Source organism: Monopterus albus, unplaced genomic scaffold (assembly GCF_001952655.1).
Source record: "Monopterus albus unplaced genomic scaffold, M_albus_1.0 scaffold146.1, whole genome shotgun sequence".
Taxonomy (NCBI): Eukaryota; Metazoa; Chordata; class Actinopteri; order Synbranchiformes; family Synbranchidae; genus Monopterus; species Monopterus albus.
Window position 1 is genome coordinate 534,087 of NW_018128026.1, and position 14,880 is coordinate 548,966.

General features: G+C 40.2%; 1 protein-coding gene across 2 annotated transcripts in view; it reads left to right on the top strand.

Annotated features, from left to right (window-relative positions):
* The first annotated feature begins 2,008 nt into the window (after positions 1–2,008).
* Positions 2,009–14,880, top strand: part of LOC109968295 (ephrin type-A receptor 6) — a 160,197-nt gene continuing 147,325 nt past the window's right edge. The window contains exons 1-2 of one of the 2 annotated variants that reach the window (XM_020614458.1): positions 2,009–2,642; positions 12,047–12,111. In XM_020614458.1, the coding sequence (XP_020470114.1) occupies positions 2,564–2,642; positions 12,047–12,111 (144 nt within the window). In that variant the 5' untranslated portion in view covers positions 2,009–2,563. The remainder of the gene's footprint in view (positions 2,643–12,046; positions 12,112–14,880) is intronic. The other variant, XM_020614459.1, reaches the window with a different exon arrangement.

Genomic DNA, 14,880 nt, shown 5'->3' on the forward strand with positions numbered 1-14,880 from the left:
TGCTTGTGATGAGTACAGATGGACAGAGCTTGTTCTCGCTGGACAGGGGGAATCATAGCTCACAGTTAGGCCCCCTATACACTACAGTCACACCTCATTGACCACTATTACAGCAAAGGAAACCAAATCATTTTGGAGGGAGGGACACAGAGGACCTCTTCTCAGTTTGCCCTCTTTCATCATGATTCAAAGTCATCACCCTCTACAGGAATGAGAAATGATTTGAGTAATCTACAATATATTCTGTTTTGCATTTTTAGTAGTTGCCTTGGTTGCAATAGTATATGGAAGACAGAAGTAGTAGATAATGTATTTATTTTTATAATAATCAAAGTGGCTAAGGTGGCAGCAAAAGAAGCTGATTTATACACTGTCTTGTAATCAGAGACAAGATGAAGTGAAAGCAAATATTTCAGGCAAGAAGCCAAACAACTACTGACATTTTTATAGATTGCTGTTGGGGTGTATAAGCATGAAGTAGTGGCATGTGTGAAAGTGATTCAAATATTTAATTCTGTCCCCATCAATGACAACACTACACACACTACACACACTGTTACCGTCTGTTTAAAACTTCTATAACCACCCATTTTCGCTGAGAGGCACAACAACATTTATCCATCTTTTTATAGCTGCAACACATCTGCACTGTGACATTAATAGCTTGATCCATTTCTGTAGAATGTGCAGCCTCCCTCAAGCAACCAAAGACACAACCAGGCCACTGTGGTCGATATATTCTTCTCTATAACCCTCTGTCCTCCAACGTGTTTGATGTTGTGTCGCTCAAAGTCAGTTGGCAGCCTCTCTGCATTGTTTGATGATTGGCCGGGAGCTAAGTGGCGGTGACGGATTGCGATGTTGATGTATTTACCTCGTCTGTGCTGACAGGAGGCTGTTCCTGTGTCCTGACTGCCTGGGTCTCATCACAAGAGCCGGTGTTGCTTTGTTTAATCTGGACAAGTTGGGGGGGTTGTTGCTTACTCACTCAATGAGACGTCCATGAAGATGTGCAGAAGACCTTCCCTAATCTTGGCTGACATTGGTGGCTTGGCAAGCAGAGCAGCACACTGTTGCACTGCAAATGGCCGGACATGAAGCTACACATCCTCTGGGATGAAGCTTGCTGCCCTAACATCCTAAACACAAGATTTTACATCAGTGCTGATGTATGTAGTAGCTATTATCTTTAAAGTAGTGTATCGATTTTCTCCAAACTTTGTTGAGTTTGAGTTTTCAGATGTCAACATCATAATGCTCAATAAGCCTCAACAGAAAATCCACCCAAAAAAGAAACATTTTCAATTTTGTTATTCCAATCATTCTACAGCAAAAAAAAAAAAGATAAAAACAGTTTCTCAAGGACAAATGAGGTGCAATATACAGTATCTTGAATGGAGGGATTCATTAGATGTCTCTTTTCACAGTATTTACTTTCCATGTAGCAGCTCTAGGATTTGTTTTCAGAGGACATCACTGCTGTCTGTCTGTGCTTTTCAACTCAAGATGAAACTTTAAATGAGATTGTATGGTCTATTTCCCTTTAACTGCTGGTAAGAGTCTGAAAGTATAGCTATAGGCTACAAAGTATTACACCAACATCTACATATCCTGTAATGTAGATTTAAAGGGGTCAAAATTAAGTTAAAAAAAAACAATCTTGTGCTCTTGCATTGTTCACTGATGTCAAAGGGATCCCCAACAAGAACAGTTTGTATTTGTAAGTACTGAACTGATTAAACCATGTTAAGGAACCTTATTTTAAACTTCATGTTTTACAACTCTAGTAGCATAAAAAGAAGTATATAAAACCTTTCTTTCAGATTAGGCTCATTAGGTCAAAATCACATCACGTAAGGATACAACTTTATTTTCAGGTCTTCATGGAAAATTTTGGGAAGACCTGCACTTGAACCGTTAGATACCAAACACACTCATACAGACACACACACACACACACACACACTTGAGAGGGTCTTGTCAGCTAACCCCCTCTAGTGCTGAGCATCCTGTACAGATACGCACACTCTTCCACTGGAGCCGCCGCTTCAGCTGCTCCTCCACTGCATCCAGATCATTGCTCTGTTTGTGCCCATCTCGTTACTGCAGCTGACCGGGCAGCACACAGGAGGCTAACAGTCCGCGGCACATCGCCGTGCCAACAACAGGATTTGTCAAGACTGTCACGACTCTGTGCGCCACGGAGACGCACCAGGTTTAAAGGGCGTTTTAATGTGTCTTGAAACAATGTAGTAACGGTGACTGAAGTCCATGGGAAAGCCTCAAAGTTGTTAGGAGCTAAGTGTTCCGTATCTTATTTGGAAATTTGATCTCACTTTAGACTGTCCAGATTCTCTTCGTTCCGAGCCTCTGCCTCCAGGTAGCCTAAAGGATGGATCGCTTGTTTCGTTACCCGGCAGCTCTCTCTAACCGGGACCAAATGTAAGGACCAGGACCAGTGGATCGGTGCCTGTAGCGGATCCGACCGCGCTTTTTCTCTGACTACGTTACCTCCAGGTTAGAAGTACCTCAGACAAAGCCGGTGATAGATGTTGCAGCAGACATGAGTTTGGGAAACCGATTTGTCCTCCTTCCACTCTTTCTTGGAATTGTCCTCAGACGCTTCAGCCACTGCAACCAAGGTGAGTCCCATGCATAGCGCGTTACGAACCACTCAGAACATGAGTTTGTACTTCTGGCCATTTATTTATTTTGTTCTTGCGGTGCTTTTCCACTATCCCTCATCATTTCAAACATTTTCACTGTGGACACCGTTTCGGATACGGCGCTGCAATTCCTGTAGAAGTCAGTAAAGTAACCTGACCGGACACATGCAGGATAAGCAGCGTACCAGTAAACTGACCTGAGCAGATGATCACTGCGCAAAGGTCGTAAGATGCTAACATCCGTGCATGTAGTGCACTAAAAGTGAAGATCTCAGTTTTGCCTCTATAGAAGTTTTCTTCAGTGAAAAGGGTGGCACAGGATATGGAGGAATTCTACTTAGAACACAAATTTTAAATGGTGCATATAACTCTAGTTTCATGTCAATACTTATATTACTCTTAATATTCTCTGAATAAACAGTCTGTTTGCACAAAATGCACCTTAACCCAGATTCAGGTTTAAAGTTTACTCTAGCAGAGTTCAGTTGATTGCAGGAGCCCTTTTTCTTTTTCTTTTTTTTCTTAATCCAAACTGTGAATCAGATAATAAAATGAAAAACACTTTTTATGGAAATCGGCTGCTGAAATGACAAGCCTGAGGCTGCTTTAATTACAAGTTTTACATTACACACACACACACACACACAGAGGCACAAACAGTAGATTGTGGAGCCGCCAAAGATTGAATCATTAAGTGGGTGACACAGTGAGAATGTCAGTGCTTCTGTGGAGGGTATGTGAGTGAGGCTGTTTTGTGCTATGTTGCAGAACATTTTAAACACACATACTGAAAGGTTCTGAGGTGGCAAAGATGAATTTATTCAGTGACAGTATTTGCATGTACATGTGAAAATGTGCTCGGCATTGACACATTTTGTGTTGTGTGCTTCTGTGACTTTATGTCTAGAAGGGTACTGTGTGAAACGACACATGTGACTGTGGGCAACACTTTTGTGTGTATACGTTTCATTTGAATAAGCTTGAAGTTGTGAGAATGGTCTCACGCTTTTGTGTGTGTGCTCCTTTGTGGCCGCACATGCACACGCAGTGACACACGGCTGCAGCATCGGTGAGGTTGAAAATGGTCTTATTGATTGTGTGAGGACACAGTGGGACCTGCCCCCCAGGTTATATTTTATTGTTCTCTCTGTTCAATAAGAGTGATGCTACTCCCTGTTCTCCTAGACAGCAGCTACATAACAGCCTCACTCTGTGTTTTTCTCTGCCACAGACTGAATGATTGAACTGATGTCTGCTTTCTATTGTACTTTAGTTTCTCATATTGACTTGTCTGGGACCCAGGCAGCACAATTGCAGTTGTTGTGTACCAGAGATCTGTACAGCTCAGTGTTAATCCTGATAATATGTCAGATGACAAAGAATAGTGTCTCGTTAGGTGCCGAGGCGTAATGTTTCTCACCTTGCCACATCACACTATTCTCAATATCTTGTTAAATGAACTGGATTCCTGTGGCTCGGGGGAGTTCACAGGTTTGATTTTTAGGAACAATTTAATCTTATGTTTGCATGGTGATAGAAAATACTCTAAATTTCACTTGGGCATAAACCGAAGTGTCTGGCTCACTTGGTGTGGCAGCCTTTCAGCAGGTGCTCAGTTACTGTATACACCTTGTTATATAGGTATAGGCTGGGGACAAAATTCAACACCGTTACATGGGGAGTTTTAGTGTGGTTCAGTGCTTTGGAACACACAGATGCGAACTCCACAAAGCCCGGGGATTTCACAGAGAAAATTGGGCAAGATGTCAGTTGTTAGGAGTACAATAAAAACCAGTCACCTTTTGCTTCTCACCTGTCTCACAGCAACATATCCCCTCACATCAAACCATCTGGGATTGCAGACACTTATTAGCAAAGCTGTAGTCACTCACTGCCAAGTTTGAACAAGCCCATCTTCCCCATCAATAGCGCCCTTCCCGTAATCTTTACTTGCATTTTTTTCCATCTCCCTTGTGAAGTCAGCAGGAGCAATATTTATTATAATGAACATTCACTAATCTCATGTATTTACCTGATTTCTTGGGCCCTTATAGAATTTTCCTGAGCAGACATTTGCTTAGACTCTGAATATCAGAAGATTGTTTTTGTTCCAGATTGGTTTTTCTGACATAGAGATTCCGGCATGAAAGATCAAGAAAGCAATCCGTCCTAGGAAAATGGATGGGTCAAATAAAAGCACCACATGTAATTTTGTTTTCTTTTTTTGGTCAAATGCATTTGACTGAGACACAGCCAGGTCTTTGAAAGTCAGTCAGCCGACACATGGCAGTGTTGGCTGAGCTGCTTACACTTACTTAGGGCAAGACTCAAACTGACCTAGCTATGAAATCAAAATGAAAATAATAACTCTACTCTTTACGTTGATTTGTGCGGACGGCTGATCACAGTTTCTGCTCTCACTGGTGCCACCCGCAGAGCACTGATATCGCCATCACTGCTGTAGATGAAGGAGATAGTCACCACTAGTGTGTTGTCAACGAAAACCAACCAACCAACCAGAGCAAGTATTAACTCAGCACCCACTCTGAACGTTTGTGTGCCATGTGCATGTGAATGTTTATTCCACAAGAGAAAGAACAGAATGTATATTTAAAATAAGTTGAAACCACTGCTCCGATATTAGTCTTAACATTCAAGATGTATTTCCTCCTGAGTATTCGTTCATATACTATCTACATAGCTGTACACGTACATGAAGCTAAGGTTTCTCAGTTTCCACCATATTAAAGCTGAGTGAAGCAGATACTGCTACATGTACTGTAATAAAGGTTCTTTCCACAAAGGTCCCCTGACTGAAATGACTCCAAGCTGGAGACTGTTAATTTTGCCTGGGCATTCCTATATTAAGCTAATGATTGTTGAGTTGTACTGTTATGTGAGTTTTATGGCCACCTGGTGAGCAAGATCTACTTCATATTTTACTCTTGGGTAAAATATGTCTTTTCTTTTCTTTTCTTTTCTTGTTTATTTGACAGGGTCAACGCACAATACGTTTATTGTGCCAGATATAGATAAAAGTTCTTTTTCGTCTGCAGTCTCAGGGCAACGGCCACCAAAAATGTGCAGGTCATGAATGGTCAGGCCCCAGTGAATGCTGTTTAATTTTAAAATGGCATTTATATGAATTAGCTTTGGTATTAAATGGACCATGATGCTAGTATACAAAACATCAGACTAGTGTTATAGAAGTACTGCCTGTGAAAGTTAAGTGTTTTATTAAACGGAGAAAAATATGGGTCATTTAAAGCTTATCTCATAGATCACCACTGTTGAACAGTTCTAGCTTCTCCCTAATCAGCATGCAGGTGTTTTGCCCTTGAAAGCTAAATACAAACAACTGACTGACTGACTGAGTTTTGGCTGGAACTGCAAAATACCAGGCCTTGCAGCAGCACCAGCACTTGATCCAAGACTGGAATGTATGTTCATCTCTTATTGGCATGCTTTCCTTTCACTTATCTGTCCTTTACAAATGCTCACAGTTGTATCAGATCCAATCGCAGGCGTTCAAAGATTTGCTTTGCTGCCATTTATCGTGTTGTTGAATGTTTGATCGTGGTGGAGTATGGAGACGTGCAGAAAATCCTGTCATGCCTGTCAGGTTGCATCTGCTATGGATAGTTTCCCATTTCACAGCATATCACTCTTTCATCTGCTGAGATCGTAGCACTTTGTTTACACCACTAAATGACAATGTGCAGCCCTCACTGATATACTCACCAAAATCAATTTTTCTCAAGTCTTTGTTCATCAAATGCTCTTGTTTGTCTTTTAACAAGACTTGTTGTTTACCAGAATGGGTATGCAGAGAACTTGAATAATAAGGTTTAGTTTTTGTTTAGAAAGGCTTGCTTGGCTTTTTTAAAATTTTTATTTAAGTGCAGTTGTCTTTGGGAGGAAAATCATTAATCCTTTAACACAGCAGAAACTAGTGAGTTGCTATAAACAACTTAGTTAGAAAACAGTTTTATTGTCACGCTAAACTCTAAGTCTCCACACTGAACCTTTATGGCACTGTTGAAATATACTGTATATAATGTACCACATCAGCTACAGTGATGGATGTATTCTCAATTCATGGCACAAATCACATGATATTTTAATTCAGGACAGTCCTACTGTAAATAGACCCATTACCCTAAAAAAAAAACAGTTTATGTAGGTTTACATGCTATACTTGAACCAGGCAGCGACCCCTCTTTGACTCCTCTCTGAATACTCACACTGCTCCAAATTTAAATTTACATGAAGTAACTGACTACTTTTGGCTCTGTTGTTAGGACTGTAGTTATTTTGGGGTGTTTGTGTGGCCTGCGAGGGCGGTAGACCAGACAGGAGATGGCATCATTCTACTGGATCGCCACATATTTATGAGTTAGCCAGCTCATGTTCTATTTATATCTAACTAGTGGAAGTCCCAGAGGATGCTCAGCTTCAGGCAGAGTCTGTGGGTGCCTCGCTGACAGACTCTGTGGAAGGATGGAGAGAATGGATGGACCTGCATCTTGCGTAGGCAGTTTTAGTTTACACTGGTATGTACGCCGTTCAGTGGATATAGATCTAAACACAAGGACAAGCGCACACATTCAAACATACACACTACTGTTATCTAGAAACCATATAATTACATTTTGTAAAAAAAAAACAAACTTGAATCTGTAATGTTTTTAAATGAGCAGTTAATATAACCAACTCTGCCGTGAAGTATTACAACACAAAAGCATGGTTGAGGGTTCTTTCTGTGCTCTGCTGCTGTCAGGTCACACCTGTGTCAGCACACTAGAGGCATCTTTCGTCCTTTACACAAATCCAGCACACCGGCTCTTATGATGTCTGAAATGCGAGGTTCTATTCTCTGCTGGATACCTCCACACTGCCAGTTAATAGACGTCAGCTGTTCGTCATTTATGGCAAAGAGAGGTGTGAAATTGCTTGCTGCAGTAAGTGACGCAGTGAACTCTCTGTAATTAGGCTGTTCTCCAGGGACTGTGCTGCTTACCCACCCACAATAGCCTAATGTTGTCCATTAACACCAGTGGTATTGCCAGCTACTCCTTCAGCCTGGCACTGACGCCACGGACCTGGCATCCGGTGGACAGAAAAAACTCACACACCAGTGTTGGAAGTTATCCAAAAGCGGTCAACATGGAGGAAATAATAAACAAGGCTAACAGAGTGAAGAGGATGGGATTGGATGATGAAAGGATCAGCATGACGCCTTCGCTTGCTGTTCTGGAGAGAATGGTCAATCAATAGAATAATCAACTACATTTTCAGATAAGTCCATGTCCATTTTCTACATATTTAACTTGGGCGCATATAACACAACAGGAGTCACTACATGTTTCACTATTTTTTGATTTAGATAGCCCAGTTTCTTACAAGTCATTACCATGAAATATTATCTGGTGCTCATGATTTCAAATGTTCTCAACAAAAACTAGGAGGAGGAAAATGCTTTTTGCCGGTCCTGTTGTTTGATGGTAGGTGGTGAAATGTTAGCTCCCAAAAGTAAGGGTTCACAGGCAATTGATTTATTTATGATCCTCTAAACTCACTTGGAAATGAAGTGAATGGGTCAGTTGAATGGCTTTCTTTGTGTTTATATGTGGAGGTTTTTTTTCTTTTATGTTCCTAAAAGCTCTAAATGTAACCGCTTCTTGGAGAAAATGCATTCTGAGAATGTATTAAGTTAGACTCAGTAAATGTGATGACATTAATCAGAAACCTGATGATAAAAAAAGAGTCTGTACTTCTAAGTGGATGGCTGATACATGAAGCAGAGGACTTTCCCTCAGTTCCAGTGTATAACGCATCTTTCTCACCTGCTGTAAGTATGTTTTGTTCCTAAACATAACCAAATGGTTTGGTGACAAAATGTAATGAAACTGTGACAGTTTCATAATCATAACAGCGTCTTTCTGACACTTTCCATAACAATGGACAGTTCGGTTATGCTTGCTGGTGTGTTTAGGGCTGATTCTATGACAAAGAAAGTCTGTACAGCTGGGCCATGTTGTTGCTAATGATGGCAGAGTTCTTGCAATTCCAGCCGCCAACTTAGGGGCGCTGTTTCAGGAGACAAACGACCTCATGGGTCGCCTAGGTTAAAGTTGTTGACAAAAATAGATGTGTTGATCAGAATGTTGCTCAGTTGAAACAATAGTTACTTTCCCTTTTTGTTCTCTGTTTGCTCGGGGAGTTGACCAATTTCCCCCCTTCAGTCATATACAGACTGTCACTTTGAAATCCTCTTTTTGTTTTTTTTTAATTCAAGAAGTGCACACCGTTTTAGAATACATTCCAACACACAATTATTTATTTATTTTTTGAGAGGCAATCGGTGCAGGATTCAAACATTGTATATGTAGTAAAATGAGGTTTTAACATTTGAAGTTTCCAGTTTAGTCAGTTTGTACACATGTCAAAGGAGTCTTTCATAGTAATGGATTCAGAATTATCACCTGAGTTTGCACATCCACTCAGGTCTTCAGAGAGTTTTACCATCTTTCTACTCATTACTTTGGCAATTTCACTGTTTTGATTCTCATTAACCCATTTCCAGCAGCTGCAAAGAGAGGTTTTAAGCAAAAAACCTTTGATAAACTCATTGTTTGACAACCTAGTGAGTGGAGACAGTGGAGCACTTAGCAGCTAGAGCACTTGATTTTTCCTTCAGGAGCTTGTGGAGAACAAAAAAAACCACGCTACAAGGGAGTGAATGTTTCATTCATTGGCTAGCCAGAAGCACGTTTCCATATGAAAGCTACTGTTACTCTGTGTGGATCTGTAAAAAGGCAATAGTTTGCTAAGAAGCTCACCCATTTAAAAATGTGATAATATTGTCACTGTGGTGTTTATCACTTGTTCCTCTGCCCCAAACTGGAACAAGCAATATTTTTTTTAAATTACTGGTGCTTTAAAATATTTATTAATTTGGATATTTTCTGTGTCTCTTAAGAGCATGACAGCATATCAGTTGCCTTATAGGCATAAGAAATCCTGAGTGCACTATAGCACAACTCTGTTTCCCAAATGCAATACAGATGCAGTATGGCAGCAGTATATCAGTCTTAAGATGTTGTTTGTCATCTATACACAGGTTACTTTACCATCTTGACTGATTTTGAGGGATATTCTGTACATTGTCTGGCAGTTGGAAGATATTTGTCGCAGAGCACCTCACTAATACAGATAATGTTCCTAAAGACACAAAGTAACTGAATAACAATTTTTTTGTTTTTGTTTACGTTTGTACTTTTTCTTCTGTACAACTGTGCCAGATCTGCAAGCATCAGCTTGTATTTTGTGTCTGTGTTTTATGTGATGACTCTGACAACACTGAGGGCGCCCCATCCTGAATGGTTTGCTTAACTCTTGGATGTTGTGATTTGTCTGTTTGGCTTGATCCAAAACAGGTGTTACATTCTATCTCTGCAGTGTCTCCTACACTGGTTCTCTGGGAGATTAGGCAAGCCGAGGAGCATTTTGTTGTGTATGACATGCACACACACAATGAAAACCTCAGTGAGCAGATACTTGGGCAATCTCTGTCAGTCAAGCTCCATCAGAGGTGTACTGGCTCATAACTGCAAAACAGACAGATTTGAAAATGTCCCCTCTTCCTTTCTGCTTGCTTTAATCTTGTCAGGCTACATTCAGAGATATAAATATCACTTACCTTTTGCTTTGACGTTGTAAATTATATCTCAGCAATGAAACTACTCCATTTGATGATAATTTCCTTGTAATAACTATATATCCCAGAGCAATGATGTTAATGGAGATTTAAGAAATACTGTCACTGATAGAGATTTGTGTTGGAATAATGAGCAAAACTCTTACGTGGACACTGATGACAGACTAACACTATCATTATCTAAGTAGAAGCTACACAATTATTTGTCAGAAATCAGTGTGATTCTCAGCTTTAAGCCACGAGTTGGTGGCAGCTCAAGGACAAGTGTAAAGATGAACATTTTGGCTACTGATGAGCAAATTTAACAGTAATGACTCATAGTTTGTGAGGGAGCTGATTGGCTTTAAACAGGCCTCTCAAGTCCAGTGTTGGTGGTTTTCTACCAGCAATCACTCTCACCCTGAATACCAATTGGTTCTTACACCTACTTCTTGAAGCAATGAATCTACATGTAATTAGGACATTACTGTCACACATACTGTGCATTTGGCACATTTGACAAGGTGACTGGATGGGCCCAATGTAATATTTATTGTTCTTGACAATGCAGCTGTGCCTATTGTCTATTCCCTAATGTTAACACAAAAACAGTTTTTTTAATTGGTTTTATTTTTGTGGTGTTATTTTAGTATCACACTGAAGGCAAGTTCAGGATCCCATATCTGCTCCTTATCACTGTAAATCACTTTGTGCTTGGTAAGACACTTACCCTATGAATTATTAAATTTACTGTCCTTGAGAGTAAGACAAAATGTTGTCAAGGATGGCAATATTTTCCAAGGAAATTTACACTCACATTTCCAAGTGTAAGGGTAAAGTCAACTGACAATTACCACTATTATGCTGTACCAAGATTAATATAGTACTAAAGTGCAAGCCCTAACTTACCTACATAGAAAACATACCAGAGTCTTATTTAGTATTTGGCATAATAGATACCCAACACACATTTACAAGGGATAAGAATGGTTAAAGACAGATCTATCCTTGAGATTTACCCTTGTATCTCATGAATGGTCTGTGAAATTGAAGTAAAGCTGTGGGTGGAAGTGAAGAAGGGCAACAGCGTGGACTGTTGACAGCAATCTGACTGCAATCCATCAGTCCCCAAATTGTGTAGCATGTGGCCAAAATGTTGCTGCTATACTCATAAATATTCATCCAACAAACTTTTTTGCTAATATAAGAAACATCAACATGTTTGTGACAGGTATGTCATTTTCCATATTCATTCATTCATTTTCTACCGCTTAGTCCCTGAATGGGATCACAGGGGGAGCCAGAGCCAATCCCGGCCGGCAATCAGGCGAAGGCGGGGTACACCCTGGACAGGTCGCCAATACATCGCAGGGCTAACACATAGATGAACAACCACACACACTCCTATGCGCAATTTAGAGACACCAATCAACCTAAGCTGCATGTCTTTGGACTGTGGGAAGAAGCTGGAGTACCCGGAGAGAACCCACTCAAGCACGGGGAGAACATGCAAACTCCACACAGAAAGGTCCCGGGTGGGGCCCGAACCCAGAACCTTCTCGCTGTGAGGCAACGGTGCTAACCACTGCGCTGCCCCATTTTTTTCATATTGAAAATAGGATTTTTTTGTTTCTTGGTACACTAATGGTTGGATGTTCCCCCTCCCCTTTTTCCATTTCAGTTGTGTTGCTGGATACGACATCTGTGCTTGGAGAACTTGGATGGAAGACGTATCCAATAAATGGGGTAAGAAGGACAACTCTACACCCAATTATTGCATTTGGTCTTACTGTCTTATTCATCTAGTTCAAAATGCAGGGCCATTGCTGCATCAGTGAGATGAAATGTATTGATGTTAACAGGTCATAGTGAGCTGTTTCATATTCATCTTGGTTTTTGCTCAGATCCCTTTGTACATGTGGGAAATGGTGTAATTTGGAGAAAGATAATGAGCCAAGGTCTCAGAGGAAACTCCCTTTATGTTGTTCAATCTTCATCTACCAGTTGCTGTCATGGTTGTCACTTCAAGGCCATAGAGATATTTTACATTCTTCAAATGTTAGCCAAAAGAACACATACAAATCAGTCCAGGCCATGCTTACAAAACTAACTGACATTTCCTGTCAATATTTTGACTATATTTTCTGCATATTACTTTTACATTTTTAATATGGCAAGACCACCACCTTAATTAGCCATAATCAAACTCAAGTCTAAAACAGAAATTCCATTCCTCCAGTTCCTCATCTTCAGAAGAGCACAGAAAAGCTTTTTTTAAATATATGGCATGCATCTGTCTTGATTTCATTACCTCTTGCTTTTCAGCTAAAAGAAGTACTCAAATTCTTTGCTTAAGTGATGGTAGAAATACCAGTGTAAAAATATAGTGTTACAAGTAAAATAACTTGAAGAAAAGTGTTGCTTAAGTAAAAGTATTGGCATCAAAATATACAATATACTTAAAGTACCAAAAGCTGTTGGTCTTATGCAGAATGACACATTCTATTATTTCACATGTGCAATATATCACATTACTGGCTTTTAATTACTGATGCATTATTATGTTCATCAGTTTAATGTTGCTGCTGGTAAAGGTGGAGCTAATTTAAACTACTTTATATGCTTATTTTTTTTGCTATCCAAAAAAGGGTGTTTCTGTTTTGTCCTGCAGTAAGTGCATCTAGCTTTGCAGCATCATCTTATCCAGCTGAAAATCTGAACTTTGGGATCAGCAGTGAGTGTCAAACTGAAAATATATAGGCATCAGAAAATATAGATCTGACAACAAACTGTAGCATCCTTAGATCAAAACCTTCATATTATGATCACAGTGCTGCAAGAACACCTGATTGAAAATGTAGGCAGTAACCAACAAAAGCACACCTGGCTGACTTCCACTTCTTTGTTCACATGCACCATGCCAGTCTTGCCCCTATACAGTACCCATTGAAGCGCAACACACTGGCAATTCAAGATGGAGACTTGTTATAGAAAACAGACCGTGCTCTTATCTACTCCGACACAATATAATGGTTACCCGTCAGTGGATGAGGTGTTTAACATTCTTTTATGTAGCGTCTTTCAAAATGTCAAGTAAAAAGTGCTTTACTTAATGAGGTAACTGCCTGTGGTTGCAATCTGTATCTGTGCCATACCTAATCAGTTGTGATCTTTCATGGCGGTACCGTTTTTTTTGTCTTGACATAACACAGATAGCATATTATGTAACTGAACATCAAATTTTCACGTGATGTGATATCATTATTGATAGCTAAATAATTACAATCAAGAACACCATTTATGTCATCTCACATTATGGTAATAATCAAATTATCATGGAAAAAGTTAAACAAAAAGTGGTCTGCGGATAATGAGGATAAAAATAAAAGCAGCCACTGTCTGTAGAGCTGTTAGGAAATTGGAAGCAGACTAATGTATTTAAGTGAGCTGTGGCACTAAATTGTATAAGTAGAATTTTTTTTTTTTTTTTTTGAGCTATGCAGTGGCTCCACATCCTCCGCTATCCTTTCACCGTGGGTTTTGACTTTAAAGGGTCTTTTGCTGGCAGATATGGGTCCCAAAGGTCCCTGCCCCCCTTCTCTGTGTCTCTATCTCTCCCTGCAAAGCCCTCTGTGGGCCATATCGGGGTTATAGAGGTGATTACATCATGTAGGTCACGGTGACAGCCACCCACAGCGTTGAGGAAGAGGAGAGAGGGCAGCTGCTGCCTCCATGATTAAGCTGTCAACCCTCTCTCCTCCTCACTCATCCACTATCCTCCGATTTAGCATTAATATTTAAGGCATTGAGGTGAGAGGGCCTGAGGGAAGGTATGAAGATCTGGGGAGGTAAAATAGTTTAAATCCGCCTTACTACCTAATGTAGGAGCCAGCAGGAGGAAGTCGGTCTTCACCATATTAGACATAGCCTGGTATCAGACTGATACAGCAGCACACCATGTAGCTGCCTATCAGAGTCACACACTGGTTCTAGTTCTGGATATAAACTGCTGTGCCCAGTGCTTATTAAAAAAAAGAATATGCAGTACAGTAACTGCTCCAACATGATTTCATCATGATGAGGTTGCAAGGAATATACAGTAGCTGGTTGTCAGATAGGAAATTGAGGGTGAAGTGAAAATTGAGGTGTGTATTTATGGATGGGATTTATCAAAAGCCAGTAAACAACTCTTGTAGCAAGAGGAATTTGAGTAGTAGTGTAGAAACGGAAGGTTAACCACAAGTACAATATGGTGGTCTGCCAGCATTACAACACTGTGACAGGACACCAGATGTAGTTGATACTGAAAAACCTAACTGGGGGGGGGGGACCTACAAGGTTAAAGTTTATGCACAACAGGCATCGGCGATGATAATATTCTTGGGAAGTATAAGTACTGCTGAATCTATGACTGAGAGAAGAAGTGAGATTATATATTTGCAGTGTTCCTGTTCCTACTGTATTTATACCACTTTCTCAATAAGTAAGCCTCTTAAGGTTTAGGCAACAAAAGCA